Source organism: Lycorma delicatula, chromosome 4, assembly GCF_047948215.1.
Source record: "Lycorma delicatula isolate Av1 chromosome 4, ASM4794821v1, whole genome shotgun sequence".
Taxonomy (NCBI): domain Eukaryota; kingdom Metazoa; phylum Arthropoda; class Insecta; order Hemiptera; family Fulgoridae; genus Lycorma; species Lycorma delicatula.
Window position 1 is genome coordinate 63741875 of NC_134458.1, and position 17885 is coordinate 63759759.

At 30.6% G+C, this 17885-nt stretch overlaps 1 protein-coding gene across 2 annotated transcripts in view; it reads left to right on the top strand.

Moving 5' to 3' along the window:
* Positions 1-10064: 10064 nt before the first annotated feature.
* SH3PX1 (sorting nexin 33-like protein SH3PX1) overlaps positions 10065-17885 on the top strand; it is a 57691-nt gene continuing 49870 nt past the window's right edge. For both annotated transcript variants that reach the window (XM_075363127.1, XM_075363128.1), the window contains exon 1: positions 10065-10220. In XM_075363127.1, coding sequence (XP_075219242.1) covers positions 10206-10220 — 15 coding nt within the window. In that variant the 5' untranslated portion in view covers positions 10065-10205. The remainder of the gene's footprint in view (positions 10221-17885) is intronic.

The following is a 17885-nucleotide window of genomic DNA, read 5'->3' on the forward strand; positions in this document are numbered from 1 at the left end:
AAAAAAGAAGCAGAATGTGGATTAGGGAAAGGAATTTAAAAATAGTTCACATTGAAGTGATAAAACGTCTTAAGATGAAATTTTATTACACTAATCACACTTTCAAACCACTTTTCAATCACATACTTCAAAAACATGATAATAGATTTGATTTGGTTTGTCGTTAAAAAATTATTGATTTCACATACTTTTTATCTCCAACTATTATGAACAGAAACGCTGAAAGTTTCTATTTATTTTACATTTTGCTATGTGCTCACTTGTTTTTTCTAAGTTTTATTACCTGATATCCTCCTAATGTCTTTTATATAAGAAGATAAGAATTCTGTTCAACTATAAAATAATAGCACTCGAATTAACCACTGCTAATAAAAATTATTCTATTTTACGAAATCTCAAATTAGTAATATAATGAACTGGTGTTAATTTGTTTTCATTTGTAATGTTTCAGAGCTGTGTAAAGATCGTATGGTACTAATGAAACAAGAAGAACAGTTCAATCCTGATGAACTACACATTAAATTGAATAATTAAAATATTAAAGTTACTTTGTATTACTTTTTTATACTTTGTATTTATTACTTAATTGTTTATACTTTATTATTTATTTATTACTTAATTATTTTATACTTCTAATGGTTGACTGTCAAGGAGTCACCTATGGTGGGACTAGGTCCTGAGTTAAACTCTAGGTGTGATTTGATGATAAATGAAGTTTTGAAGCTTAAAACCAATAAAATCTTTTGTTTGACTTATGTTCAATAAAAGTACACGTTGGTTTAATACCACTATATATATGGAAAGATCATACAATATGATCTCAGTCGTGTTTAGATGTTTGTTGGTTCTTTTTCTTCACCAGTCTGCTTCATATTTTGACCTCATTTCAATTTATTTCTTTTTACTTCAGCCAAGTTATGTTTTTTGTATTTGTACTTTATTCTACCCCTACCTTTAAAATCAATTGTTCCTAATTGTCTACTTCTAACTGTATTTTTATTTATTTTTTTACGTCCAGTGATAAACTTCTGTACTTACCACCAATTTATGTATTGTATTGCATTTACCTGTATAAATAATGTAAGAAAACTGTGTACATTTAATTTAATTACTAAAAAAAATAATATAAGTTGGCACAAAAATATGTATAAAATGTAATGAAAATAATAGAAGAAATAATTTTCCTATTTTACTTATGATACTAGTTTAAGAGAGAGCTTATTTATGCCTTAACACACCATACCGTAGCACACCATAATCAAGTAGTATTGTATGAGGCCAATCCTGTTATTTTTTTCCAAGTATAACATAAGAACAGATAAGATAGAGCTTAAAGCCTTCAGCCAATGCTGTTAAGTGATTGTGGAGTAAATGTAACATTAAATAGTTGGTGCGTGTGAGTCAGGTTTTAACAAACAATTTTTCTAATTAAGTTTTTTTAATATACATTGAGTGAAATAATTAAATGTTACTTCCATAAGATATTGAAGTTTTATTTTAAGAGTAGTAAAATTGAAATTGACTACATTCATTTATACATTTTAATTATTCTATAAATTTCTGTGTTTTTTGGTTGACAAGTATTGATCTCATTTTATGTGAATACAGTCTTAAGTATTAGTTCATATGTATATAAAAAATTAATATTAATAAGTTTTAAATTAAAATTATAAATATTTTGACATTTATACATTTTAATTATTCTATAGCTTTATATGTCTTTTAGTTGACAAGTATTTGTGTGAGTCAGGTTTTAACAAACAATTTTTCTAATTAAGTTTTTTTTTATATACATTGAGTGAAATAATTAAATGTTACTTCCATAAGATATTGAAGTTTTATTTTAAGAGTAGTAAAATTGAAATTGACTACATTCATTTATACATTTTAATTATTCTATAAATTTCTGTGTTTTTTGGTTGACAAGTATTGATCTCATTTTATGTGAATACAGTCTTAAGTATTAGTTCATATGTATATAAAAAATTAATATTAATAAGTTTTAAATTAAAATTATAAATATTTTGACATTTATACATTTTAATTATTCTATAGCTTTATATGTCTTTTAGTTGACAAGTATTTGTTATCTCATGTATGAATTCAGTCTTATGTATTTGTTCTTAGTTTATACATATTTAAAAAATTAATATTAGTACGTTAAATTAAAATTATTAGTATTTTTATAATATTATTTATGTATATTTTATAATTTATTAGTTTCTAAATGTATTCTTGTTTTTCTTTAAATGTTATTAAAGTGTAATCAACCACTGAATTTAAATAATTTATTGACAAAACTACCATTCAGTAAAAAATCCACTCGCTCAGTTATAAGCATTTTCACAACAGTGCATTGTATTCTTAGCTAAATATTCAATCGCTTGCAAAAAGGATATCTAAAATTTAATCAAATTGGAAAGAATAAATTTTGCATTTTTACTTGTAAACGTCACCAACCCATTGACATTATACATTTTCACGTTATGCTAGAGAAATAGCAACTGAAGTTGCAGATGAAAAGTTTGGGAACCACTGATGTAGACTGTTTGTTAACAGTCATCAGCTTAGATTTTGATTTTATCCTTACTACAATGTTTCTAACACAGCTTTTTGAAATATTCTACTCTCTTCCCTATCTTCTTGTTCATTACAAAACCTACTCTTGCCTGCCCTTTATTTGACACTGAGTTAATTCTAAAATTACCTGCCCAAAAGTTGTTTTCCTTTTTCCACTGAACCTCGCTAATTCCTTCTACATCTACATTTAATTTATCCATTTCCCTTTTTTTTAAATTTTCTAACCTAACACCAATCTTTATTAGACTTCTAACATTCCACGCTCCGACTCGTAGAATGTATTTTTTTAATTTTCAGGTGATCCCTTCTTTATTAGTCCCCATCCAGAGATCCAAACAGGGGACTAGTTTACCTCCAAAATATTTTACCGAGGAAGGCGCCTTCCTTTTTTACATTAAAAAATGTAGAGAGCTACATTTTCTTAGAAACAAATAAGTCGTAGTTTACCATTGCCTTCAGCTGTGCAGTACTCAGAAGATTGAGTGATGATGTAACCGTTTAAGTTCTCCTGACTTATACCCTTAACAACTACTGAAAGAGCTGCTGCCCTCTTTCAGGAATCACTCCTTAGTTTGGCTGTCAAGAGATACCTCTCCGATATGGTTGCACCGTCAGTTCAGCTACTCTGTATCACTGAGCACTCAAGCCCCCTCACCATCAGCAAGGTTTCATGATTCATAGGAGTTATGCAGCATATGATATAAATATAATTATAGGTGTATGTGATGAAATGTTTACCTATTTGAATGTGAAAAGCACTAGTCATAATTTTAGAAAACTATCTTTCTTACACATGTTTGAAAGAAATATCTGAAAGTTAATTTTATTTTTTTTAATTGCAAATAAAAACAATTTTCTGTTTTTTTTATTATATTTTTTACACCAAAAAATATAATCATAAAAAACTAATTTTCAATAAAAATTGGTTTTAGTTGAGCACATTATTTTTATTGCTTACATTTAGTATTCTATACACAAAAAAATACTATGAAGTAATTTCTATTTCTTAAAAATAATAATACAATTTAGTCTGGGAGATGGTAATTGCAATGGAAAATGAATTTGCAAAATCATACTTTGATTGAGCCTGCCCGTACAAAAAAATTTAAGTAAAAACCTTTTTTGAAAAAGTAATAGTATTTCCTTGACATAAAAATTAGAAGGATTTCTATTGAGAGACTCACTAATCCTAATAAGGTAACATTAAAATAAGATTCCATATGCAAAAGAAAAGGACAACTATCCTCAAAATAAACAACTCCAGGTATAAATATTGTCCGAGCTAATATATATGTGTTTCTCAACGTTTATAATACCTGTCTGAGAGAGGAGGTATTCCCCGAAGCGTGGAAGGCACAGTGTCTTGTATTGGTGCCGAAACTTGGACGTGATCTGGCGCTTCCATCGTCCACTGGCGGTGATTAATACATTGGGGAATATCATGAAGCGTGAGATCCAGCAAAGGCTGGTTCGTGCAGTGGAGGATGCAGGTGGCTTCTCGGGGAGACAATATGGTTTTCAAGGTGGCAGGTCTGCACTTGATGCGGTGGAGGAGATGATAGGCACGGTTCGGATGTATCTTGCAGAGCGTAAAATATGTGCGTTGTTGGAGTTGGAGGTGAGAAACGCATTCAATCGTGTTTCTCATGTCATCATTGTGAATGCTCTCCGGAATCTGCAGGTTCCTGCATAATCTGTTAATATTATTTATTGTCTTATTTGAGATGCAGGCGATTTACTTATACGGGTGTGCCGCAGGGTTGGTCCTTCGACCGACCTTATGGAATACGGTATGATGGAGTCCTTTGAATTACACTTCCGAAGGACGTTGCTGTGGTCGGCTATGCAGATGATAGTACTCGCAGTCAGGGCTACCACAGAGAGAGATTGTGGATAAATTCATGCTTTGTACACTAGGGTCAGCACGTATGCCTTGAGATAGCCCCTGAAAAGACGGAGATTGTACTTATCATCTCTAAGAAAAGACGTCAAACACTGTCATTGGAACTGGCGGAAAGGAGGGTTGATTCTAAAATGGCCAATAAATACCTTGGCATCTGTATTGAGGTACGGATTCTATGTTATGGAAGGTTGTGAGAGAGCGGAGAGGACAATGCGTGCAGTTGTCATCTTACTTCTGAAAACCAGGGGGCCCGGAAAACTCAGGAGGAGGTTATTAACAAGTGTGGTGTATTCTTCCCTCTTATATGGAGCAGATGTTCTGAGGTATATGAGAATACTTGCTGCGCTCCATAGGAAATGCTGCCTCCGGATTTCGGCAGCTTATCGTACGATCTCAAGAGAGGCTGCAAAGGTGCTGGTCTTCAAGGTAAGATTTTAACCAACTGTAGCATCTCCTCTGATACCTTATTATTACTTGGCAAGGTTTAAAAAGTGCAGTTCATGTACGGAGTGAGGATGGATTACTGAGTAGGGGTGATTGACTTCTTTTTATCTATGACATTCTGTCATGTTATACTATTCCCTTTACTGTGCTATTAGCATTACCAACACCACTATAGAGACCCAAGTGATTGACTGCTGGTTATCTATGTATTTACTCTCTCTGAACTTTGAGAAGTACCTTATAACTATGTTTTTCATTAGTAGGAAGTTTGGATTAAAATCAGATGCTTTACTGAGATCTCAAAAAAACTGAAAATTTTGTTATCTATGTTATTGAAAGTAATTTCTAAAAAATGTGGAATTGTGTATCAGTAGATTATTTTTCCTAAAACCATGCTGAAATTTTGTCAATACTTTATACTTTCAAAAATGTAAAAGTCTGTTTTTAATTTCCTGGTTATAGCAATACATGCTATAATAGCAGCTATAACTATAATAGGAAAATATATAAATTAATTAAAAAAAAAAAAATTGAAATGATTGGTTTATACCTAAGACGATATGTGCCTTAAGAAGATATAAAAAAAATTAATCAAAAAAAAAAAAAATAATAGATTTAAATAAATTGTAAATAATCTGCCAAAAATTTTTTCCAATGCTCACAAGTCTAAAAAATCTATTTTTGTCAGACATTTGTGCTTATGTACATATATATATATATATATATTGGGCTGTATTTGTTCTTATAACTCTGGATCCTGTTGACTAATTTTCTTCAAACTCTGTAGACAGGTTTCTACCTTTAGGAGGAAAGAAGTATTACATTTTTGCAAAGATTTTAAAAAAGGGTGGGAGTGTTTTGGCCAAAATTAAATTTCAAATCTTTACTAGGACACTAAAAAAAAAATCTTTCTAACAAAAGTTGAAGTTTTTTTATCAAGATCACAAATTACCAAAAGTTTTGTTGAATGTTCACCTCCTCCCCAACAAAATGATTATATATTGCTTCAGAAAAGGAGTTAATGGAAGTTTTCTTGCATCTATATTTTCTACATTAATATTTAAACCACTATAAACATTTTTCGCCGATTCCATTCCAATAGTTTGTGGTAACAGAAGATACTTTCTTAAAATTTATTTTAATTTAAATCTTGCAAGTTATCCATCGCATTTAAAATGTAAAAATATTAATTTCCTGATGGCTTTTATTCTTTAGTATTTCCTGAAAAAAAAATTTTCATCCCTTCCTAGAAAATTACAACTTTGTTTAGAATTAATGGCTATATCTTTGTATTTTTAAACAGTTTTAAAAAATTATTTTTTTAAATTTCTTTTCACTAATGAGGGATTATTTTCTTAAAAATTAATTTTACCTGAATGCTTCCTCTTGAGTTGGGAGCCCCAAAATGAAAAATAGTTGTTTTTGCAAATTCAAATTTTATTTAACAAAATGTATTTTGTTAAAAAAAAGTTACTAAAATAATTTAATACCTCTCCCTGATGGGAAGCCCCAAATTTAAAAAAAAGAATAAAAAAAGGTTTTTAAATTTCATGTAAAATTTAAAGTCTGATGAGAGAGCTTAAAATGATTAAATTAGCTCTTCAATCATTTAATTATTGAATATAGAATTACATAACTTGATTAGTGGAGAGGGAAAATTATGCAATTCAATGCCGGTTTTGTTAATCGGCATTTGAAAATATTTTCAAATATTTTAGAAAATATGGACTATAATGAGATTGGCATATAATTTTGTAAACTGAGTGCAGAATCTTTTTTAAGAAGGGAATGACAATGGAAGTCTTAGTACAGCTGGGAAATATTCTGATGTTAATGATTTGTTAATTAAATGTGTAAGAGGAACAACAGCTTTTCCATAACTTCTTTTAAAATACTGGCATGAATTTCATCAATACCCACTAAAAGTTTATACTTTTTGTTTAAAATATAAGTTTTAATCTCCTGGGTATCAAGGAGAAATAAAAATACTGATTTAACAACAAAATTACTAAGGTGTAGCTTTGTTTGAAATGGGTTAATATTATTGTCATTTCAAATAATGGAAAAGAATTTAAAATCTCTCTGTTAAAAGAATAAGGGATGAGATGACTGAAGTTGAATCTTTTTTTTGTGAAGTTATCTGACCTGTTTTATTTTACAATCTGCTTTTACTTAATTCGCCACATAATTGATTAATTAATTATTATTTTCAAACATATCAGGACAATGAATATCTCTGCTTGACTATTTTTTCCTTTGAAATCGATATAAAAAATTGTTCGTAATGAAAAAAAATTAATAAGTTATTCTTTGGTAGAGTAATTTTTAAATACTGCATTTATAGTTTTTATTTAAAGAAATAATCACATTTAATGATTGGACAAATGTGGTAGATTTTAGAGCCAGGGTGGACTGTATTTTTGTTGTTAGATGATGGTGATGATAAAATAAAACAACACCTTGTTGTTCTTGATAAATCTTTGTGTTTAATTTCTTTTTAGTCATAAATTTACTTGAACATTATCAAAAATTATAACTAATATATATACTTGAACATTATCAAGTAATACTAAACCTAAGCGTTCATCTGGACTGAAATGAAAAACATGATCGTACTGTATGGGATTCTAACTTTGAATAAAAGTCACCTAGACTGTCATAACCGCTCCTTGTGGTATTCTGACGTAGAACAATCATATGATCTTAGCTTGCCGGTGAGCTCTAGTACCCACTAGATAGCAGCACCTGACGGCTAGAAATGGAATGTAACAATGATGTTTAAACAAATTTCATAATAATTTATTGTATGTGTTTTAAATATCATAACGAAAAATGTTGTAGTCTATCTGATGAGTTCATTTCACCTCTGGTGCCAGTAAAGCCATTCTTAGAAATAACCATTAACTCATGTTTGGTACTAGGAAAGGGAAACTGGAGTGATTTCCTTTTGCCTTCTTCACTGAGCCAACTGTGTATTGTTCAACAACATACTTAGCTCGAGTATTGTAATAGGCAATACTCAACTCAGTACTCATCTCATTAAGTGACACAGTCACTCTGTTCATCATAGGGACTGGCTGAATATTAATATTGTTAATCCAGAGAAAGTTATTCTGTTAAGTATCTCCTGTAGCTCAGGTGCTTTACATGTATCACAGCCATAAGAAATGACTGCAGTGGATTTGCAAAGTAACAAATTTATGTTACCTTTTCTGTGGATGAACAATGCATTAAAAAAATTGTTTCTGCTCTGCAGGTAGTCACTGTATTTCAATGTTATTAATTTATAAAAATCATAGTTATTTCTATAGGGAAAATATTTCTGTAGGGAATTATTCAAAATTGAGTTTTACAGGTCTGACTCCTATAATGTTGAATTTCTCTTGGTGATGTTCAGTTGGTGCATTTTTACATGGAATAGTAATCTATCGATTAGGGATATTTTGCTTTTATAAATAGAGATGGTTTATGATTGATATCCCTAACAACAATATATAGATTGTGAAAGTACTACCTTGAACTTTATCTACTTGCAATCAAAATTGAATTAATTACTATGGGAGCTGCAAAAATCATGAGTGGTCCTTTTTTTTTTCCCCCTACTCTCCCCGACCGGATATCCAATTAAGTATACTCAGTCGCGGAGAGTGTCCTTTTACTCTCAAAGGAGGCGTCCCCCACCCGCCGGCTATACGTCGGCACGGCAGGTTGGCCTCCCCGGTCTCGGATCTTTTGTTTTACATTGCCTGCCTCTAATCCCCCGCTTTAGAGCCAAGGTCCGGCTATGCCGTCCCCCAGCGCCTCAGCAGGGAACCGGGACTCGGTCTTTACGCCTTTGGCCTCTAATCGACAGCGCCGACCCCACAAAGAGCCTAGGCTCCCGCAGGGACGACCCCGCCGACCGGGACTTGGTCTTTTATTTTAACCCAAACTCAAACTCCCCTGGAGTTAACCCCCTTCTCAGGTACCCGCACACCAAGGCGTACAGGCCCTCCATGGAGTGACTGTCCACCCTACCCTACTGTTTATACTCCCATTCTTCTGTCTTCATCCTCTTTGGCCCGCAGGACCTCCCCGGCGAACCTGCGGAACCATTCCCAGTTCTCATTGTTGTACTCCAACCAGTTTATGAGATTTTCTGGTGTAAGACCATTAATTACTATTTGACCTCTGTTAACGGCTCATCTTGGACATATGAACAACGTATGTTCGGCATCGTCGTTCTCTGGGCAATAGATGCACTGCGGGGTGGCTCTCTTCCCGATCCTATACAGATACTGACCGAAAGAGCCGTGCCCCGTCAGTAATTGTGTCATGTAAAAATTGACATCTCCGAGTCTATTGTTATTCCAGGTTTTAATATTAGGGATTAGGCGTCTGGTCCATTCTCCCACTCTGGACCCTGTCCACTCTTCTTGCCATTCTTGTTCTAACCATGAGTGGTCCTGGACTAGAAAATTGTCACTCCCAGCAGCTTATAAATAAATTTATACTTTATTTATATTACAATATAATTATATATTATATGAATCAGGTCAGGAATACAAGGTTTGCTATTCCATGGTTAACTAAAAGGAACTGCTTCAGGATCTGTCTGGAAGGATCAAGGAAACTGAAAACTTTGATCAGAGCAATATTGCAAGGTAAAAAATTATAAATAAAAAAGGAATTAGTAATGTATATACTAATGAAAAAAAAAAAAAAAAATGAAATAATAGTAATGTAACTATTTGAACATAATAAATAGATGAAATTGGTAGTCACTAAAATAACAGATTAAAAAAATCATTTCTTATTTAGTACACATTAAATGAAGTAAACATAAAAATTTAGGTTTTATCTAATTACGATACTTATTTATACGATAATTACAAATTACTCATAGTAAAAGATAATTTATTAAAAATAGAAATTGATGCATATGAGGTCTGTTCTTCATGAATCATATTTACCGGCATCAAACAAAGAGGTATAATTCAATTTTACCTTTACTTCAATTTGTATGACGATAAATACTAAGGTAGTTGTTCATTTTAGGATTTTATGAACTTTGGTGTGATAAATTAGCGATTTGATCATTTAGAGTGAAAAAAATAATCGAAGTAATTCGAACTAAAGTGACAGATCGAAAGCATTGCAGATAGTGAGAATGAGATATGGTGAGAGTGACATCGGTCTGCTGAAATATTGTATTTGCTTGAGCTAGATGATACTTAGCTGGATGGGAAGTCACTGTGGGGTGTAGTTGAGAGATGTTAATGTGTTGTTGGTGTTCGACATGTCGGAATTCAAGGTAAATTCTTATTTTTGTTAACTTCTGGTTAAGCTGTTTAGTAATTACCATTATTTTTATTTATTGGTTTTAAATTTATTGATACGACCATGTTGAACAGTATCGCGCGGATAACCAAAAAACTTATTTGTATTGCTTGTCAGTTTGTAATTATTGCGCTGTTGATTTGCATTTTATTAAGTGTTCTGCTTTTATAATTTAACTTATTGCGGTTGAAATTTTGTTTCCATTTTATTCAGAGCTTTTATTACAGATTTAAGGTTTAGTTCATAGTTTTTCTTTATTCTATCGGCATTAACAGATGACGAAAAACTATTAATTATTCATTTACCGTAGTTGACACGTCGAGTTGAAACCTATGTTAGAAATATTTTTCTCACTTGAAATACTTTTCTTGAATTGTAACTTGCAATATTGTTTGATCATTTGGATGTATAACGGAAATAATTTTATTAACTTAAGATTATTTTATTCGTGTGGTTGTAGTCGTTTTCCCATGTTCTCAGCAATAGACAAATCATCAATGCAATCTGTTGTATTATATAAATCGTTTTTCATTGTAATTATTCATTTGGAGAATAAGAAGTTTTATTGTTAAAAAATAAAAAATTAAAGTGTTGTTTTGTCATTTTAATTTTAAGGTTAATAAGATATTGATGTGGACACTTGGGAGTTTTTCTGCCAGCAAAGGATTTGCTATTATGAAAACTGCTGAACTGAATATGCAATTTTTTTTTTTTTATTTCCAGTAGCATGTTAGTGAAGAGCTAATGGATTTAATGGTGGGCTTTACTAAAGAAATTTTACTGAATTATTTGGTTAATTTTTTTGATGAAACCTCTAGAGAGTTCTTGCTTCTAGAAACCACTGAGGAAGCAGCTCATAATAAGCTGTGAAAATGTTCCATTAATTTAAAAGCAAGTCATTCATAATTTGTAATAGTGTTTCATGTTTCATTGTGCTGTTTAACAATTAAATTTTCTTAATGATCAGAAATAACTATTTTTAGGCATATACATAATTTTTTAAATACAAAAAAAATACATTCATAAACATGCATTATTTTATCGCGTGTTCATTTTTTTATTTATTATTTGCATTTTTTTATTTTTAGTCATCAAGTCAGAAATTGTTTTATCTTTTGGTTACATTCTGAAAATGATTTGCTAGGAATATGTGAAATCAATGTCATACTTCCAAGTAATGTGCTTTCCAAACATGTATCCAAGCAGTATTAACCGCTTTAGTTATCAAACAGTTTTATTTTGTTTAGACAGGTCTTAAGGTCCACAAAAGACCAGAGAAGTCTAAGTAACATGTATATCTTTATTTTATGTTCCGTGGATAGTGTTGTAGGGTTCATTTAAATTTAGCTATAGTATTTGTATATGTTAATAACAAGGTGGTGCTTTTTCAGTTATGTTTCAATTGTAGATAGCTGTGATGTGGTTATTCACAATTCTATGGTGAATTTTTTTTCATTGTTGAATTCAGTGTTTTACATTAAATGATTTAGTATTTTATAATGCTTTAACAAAGTAGCAACAAGCTATTAAAAATGGTATAAGAATAGTTTATTGACTGGGAGCAAGACAAATGTAAGAGAGTGACGGTTTATTTTCAATGTTGTTGACAGTGTGGAGAATGAAATTTAAAGTTATCTTTTATTTAATGAAACATTTCTGTCTGTCAATCATAATGATATATTTATGTATTTTTCTGTGTTCATTGTCCAGTTTACCTTTATTTCGTAACTCTTAATTGATGCATGCACTTGACTGTATCTCTGTCATGATGTAATTTTTTCTGTTTGGTTAATCTTTATTGCGGACAATCTTACTTCTGTTCTACTAATATTTGTATACATATAAATTTAAAAAAAAGGTGATTCCCAAATTTGTGACATTTACGTGTAAATTTGTATCTTTGAAAAAAAGGTGTTATGTGAGAACAACATTATGAGTGTTTTTCCATAATTCACAGTGGAAGTATTATGTTAAATATATATTTATAGTTATGTAAATCGTGCATTATAATCTATAAAGTATATGTATGTTAATTTGTCCTAATCACAATGCTTGTACAGTAGACAACTTGAGATTATCTTCAGCAGTTCTGAAAATGACACAGCTATTCTCAAGAATAACTATAGTTCTTGCTAGGCTTACTAAGGAAAGTGAGAAATGAAGTTGTTCCCTTTGCCTTCCTTCACAGAGTCAAATATATGGTTGCACATAGGCATGCCAAACCCAACAAAATGTAGATGATATTCAGTCCTACAAGGAATACATTAGTTCAACAAAGGGGCTGTTTGCAAAGTGAAGATTTTTACTCCCCAAGAAGACAACTGTGACTGGTGCTTCTTATATTTTGAATACTTTACATATGTCACAGCTATAATATTGGGAGAGATACTGTAAAATAACAGTTTAATGCACAGTTTTATGTAGTGAAACAGTTTATGTACACTTATTTAGTTAAGCAGGGGAAATAAAGTATGTATGATTATTTTAGCTTAAGAATGTTATAATTTATTCATTGAAATAGATACACAATTTTGTTTTGAAAAGCAGCATTTTGAACAATGATATTTGAGTTATATTTATTGAAAATAAAGAAACAATGCATTTTGTATGTGTATATATATATATATATATATATATATATATATATATATATATATATATATTCATGAACTTATGAAAGTTAATAAGTAATTATTAGATTGTAATTAATGTAATGCTGTCTATTAACATAGTGTAACAACAGTTGAAGATACCAATTCTTTAGAATTATTCAAAATCAAATTATTTTTTTTGAAGTATTATTTAGAAATATAGAAATGAAGAATTTTAGAAATATTAAAAAATCACTAATGACCAACATTTAGAATGTGGAGATTACTCTTCCAGAGCTGAAATGTGGTTCCTTCTCTGGAATTACCAGTGACTCTACTGTTAATGATGCCTGCCCTATGTTGTGATTAACATATTAATAGTAATAATTCATGAAACTCAATATATTACTGAGGGTCATGTTATTGACAACTTAACTTATACTATAGTATAAGTTATTAGTGAAAAAATTCATGCTATTGACAACTTAACTTATACTGTAGTATAAGTTATTAGTGCATAAATTCATGTTATTGACAACTTAACTTATACTATAGTATAAGTTAGTGCATAAATTCATGTGTGTAGTCATTAGCTGATGTCACATAAAGGTTAAACCATGTGAGCATTTTTTACGAGGGTAAGTCTATTATTATCCGCAATGTAGTTATACATTTTATTGCAATACAAATAGGAAACTTACATGTACATCATTTTTCAACATAGTCCCATTGCATTTCAGTGCACTTGGTCCACCGTTGCACAAGCTTCCTGAAGCCGTTATAAAAGAAGGTTTTCTGTTGAACTGCAAGCTAGGAATGCACGGCTTCTTTCACTGTTTCATCCGAGGTAAATCAACAGCCCCTTAATGCCTCCTTGAGTGGACCAAACAAGTGGTAGTCAGAAGGGACAAGATCAGGACTATACGGAGGATGAGCGAGTACTTCAAAGTTGAGTTTCTGGAGTGTTTCAGCAGTGTGGGCAACAGTATGTGGACGGGCATTGGTGCGTAGCAACACAACACCTTTCGACAGCAGTCCTCGGCGTTTGCGTTGAATTGCAGGCTTTAGCTTGGGCGTAAGCATCTCACTGTAACACGCGCTGTTTATTGTCGTGCCTCTTTCCGCATAATGTTCCAGTACTGGGCCTTGTGAATCCCAAAAAACCATAAGTATCAGTTTTCCTGGGGATGGTTGGGTCTTGAACTTTTTTTTGCAGGGCGAATTTGGATGTTTCCATTCCATACTTTGCCGTTTACTCTCCGGCTCGTAATGATGGATCCATGTTTCACTACCAGTGATGATGCTGTCTAAGAAGATGTCTTGTTCATTACCATAGCGATCCAAATGTTTTTGGGAGATGTCCAAGCGTGTTTGTTTATGCAACTGTGTGAGTTGTTTTGGGACCCATCTTGCACAGACTTTATGAAACCCAAGTCTGTTGTGGATGATTTTGTAGGCAGAACTGTGACTAATTTGCAGACGATGTGCCACTTCATCAATAGTTACTCGTTCGTCTAAGAAAACCATATCACGTGCACTCTCAATGTTTTCCTCATTTGTGGCGGTAAACGGTCGTCCAGCTCCTTCGTCATGCGTAACACTTGTGTGACCATTTTGAATTTTTCAATCCATTTATAGACACTCCGTTGCGGCAACACACTGTTCACGTACTGTACTGAAAGTCTTCGATGAATTTCGGCCCCTGTTACATCTTCTGACCACAAAAAACGGATCACTGAACGTTGCTCTTCTTTGGTGCAAACAGAAAGCGGAGCAGCCATGGTTAACAGCAGGGCAGCGATAATGGAACTAACCTAGCAGCATCAAACCTGTACAGACATAATAACAATTAAACCATGCATGCGTCATCTACACAACACGACAGTACTACCAACATAAACAAAATTATAACTAAATTGCAGATAATAATTGACTTGGAAGTGTGAAAGTAGTTGTTATGTAAAAAAAAAAAGGTAGACCATATTTCTTGGTGACACTGGTCAGGAATAAATTAAACTAAGTTTTTAGAGAACTGATACCTCTATAGAATACTGAGTATTTGTACAATAATTGAAGATGTAAAAAACTTAGAGGTGTGGGAGGTTCAGATGTACTTCTGTTCAACAGGTGGTTTTCAAAAATTTACTACTGAATAAGGAAGTATATGGTGTGATGAATTGATGAGATCATGTGTTGTAAAAAATGAAAAATTATTTGTTCATGGTCATTTGAAATGGTTGCAGATAGACAGTGTCAGCGGTAAAAATTCACTAAAAGTAAATAAGGAAGTGAAGGAGCAGCAGAATAAGCTGTTGAAGCTGATGGGGGAAAAATTAACACCAATAAATTATTTGGCTCTCAGAAAATGCATGTGAAGACGTTACAGTTTACTGAAGAAGTTTGAAAGTAGGGTTGATCTAGTTACTGTAAGATCAAGATGAAAAATAGGGAAGCTTCAAATGCAGCAACAGTTCAATTTATTTGGAAGTAGTGTAAAGAGGAATTGTTGTGGCAACAAGTTACAAAAGAATTCTTAGTCAGACGCATAAGGGTGCTGAGTAATGTTCCAGTTTACATCCTATTGATGTTCATTTCTTGCCAGAAGGAAAGCTCTATTCTGAGCAAGAAAATAACAGTAGAAAAAGTTTAAAGTATCTCTAATAGAAACATCTCTGATGAGTCTGAACCTGACCTGTTAAAAGAATCTACTGATAACATTTGAACTAATGGGGAGGTTTGAATTGGAGATCAGAAAATTTTTAATTATAACATGTTTGTTTTCTTTGTTCAGTGTTTTTCATAGCTTTTAATTTAAAATGAAAGATCTTGTGAATAGTTTTCTCATACACCAGAATATCAGAAATAAAACTTGATTTATTTATTTTAAAATTAAGTAGATGGATTTTGAAACTGAAAACAGTAGCTCTTTTTGAAATTTGGATTTGCAGAAATTAAATATGTAATTAAAGAATTGAGGACTGTGGAATTTTGTTTGGTTGTGATAATTATTTGAGCAAATATATTGTGTATACAATATAGGGCAGGAGGTATTACATGTACTGATAAGGAAGTAATTTTTAAAAGAATTTAGTTAGTCTAATAACTGTCACTTCATTTTGGTATTAATTACAGCAGAGATAAATCCTCTTGCACAATTTCATCTACAGAGATTATCAAATGAATTATTTTTAACACAACTTGAAATTACGCTTTAATATGTGGAGAATAAGTATTCACTTTAGTTTTAGAGACATAGTTATTCATGTAATGAATTATAATAACAGTAATGAATGAATATATTATGAACAGTAATGGTTTGAAATTTTATGTAAAATCTGTTAGGAACAAATTGGTTCATAATCTTTATTCACTATCCGGTACATTCAGCATTTCATAAATGTTATATTCACCGTGGAGGTTGTAATTTTAGATTTAGAAATTACTGATCATAAAATGATTTTAATTTAGGTGAAAATTAAAAAAAAAATTGACTTAATTAAACCGTTATAAATATTTAGGAAATGAGTGAATTGTAATCTGTTTCAAACAATAATTAAACTACAGAATTAGGAATAAATTTTTAAGTGTTCGTATTTATTGTACTCCTGAAATATTTATTGGTTAGAAAAGTAAATTTTTGAAGGAATATTGAAAAAAAATCATGAAAATTAATGCATTGTTTAATAAATCCATACCTTACTGCTGTATCATATAATTATGTACTAATAATATTTTTATACAACCACATACAGTTCATAAAAAGTAAGAACACTACCTATTTACTTTTTATGAAAAATTTTTTCATAATGTTTATGTTAAATTAATATTCAGATTTTATAAGCTACACTCTAAAGCTGAAGAAATGAATTTAAATATTAGATTTAATAAAGAATGCTTGAAACATCATACTAACTACATATTTGGTTTTAAAATTAAAAGATAGAATAAAAACATAGGAAAAAAAAACAATAAAAAATATACAGACTTATAGGATTAAACAAGAAATAAAAATATGTATCAGACAAAAAGTTTAATTAATTTGGATTTATATTACACATGTTTAGAGATATTAAAGTATTAGGATTTATAATGTTCAGGTATGTGCAAGATTGTATACAGATAAAAATCAAAGAATTGGAGAAGAAAATTTTAGTAGTACATAATAGAAAAATTAATAACCAAATAATAAATAGAAATAAGATAAGCAAATATAATGTATTTAACAATAATAAATATAATCATGGTAAAGGATATGCAAATTTAACTGATATGTTAATTAATTGTAATGAAATAGAAAAAAAAATTGAAATTCCAATAAATATGTAATAAGTTAATTAAGTTATATCATTATTATGTAATAATAATGATATCATAAAGAGAACAACAGTTGACAGAAATTACTACACAAAAAATATAATTAAAAGATAAAAAGAACATTACTAATGAGTTTCTAATTTTTTACAAAAAAGATGATAAAGCACAATATATATGTAGTAGACATAACCATAAATATACAAATAAATACATACAATGTGAAAGTATATTGAAATTAGAAACAGGCATGTGTAATATATTCTGACAAAACAAACACACCAATAATTATGTTTACAGATGAGTATATTAAAAATATATTACAAAAAGTAATTTTAAATAAATAAAAGGCCCCACAAACAAATATTTAGAAATTATTAAAAATATTATTAAATAATATCATACAGCTAAATTATAACAGCATAAAATATCATACCCAATTATATCTATTTATACAAAGTGCTCCAAAATTAACCAAACAGGATTACCAAAAATATTTAAACAAGATTATTCAGTATGACGTCTTATTAATTTTAAAACAGAACCTTCATATTATATTACAACTTAGTCTGACATCAAAGTTGTAATACTTTCCTGGCTTCGGTTATTTACTTCATAGTGAAAAAATAATTATAATACATGAAAAGTTATCTAAGGTTTATTTTTTTGGGAGGAGGGTAATTTTTAATGAATACTTATTGTAAAATTATCATTGTATGTTTAAATAAACAAAAAAA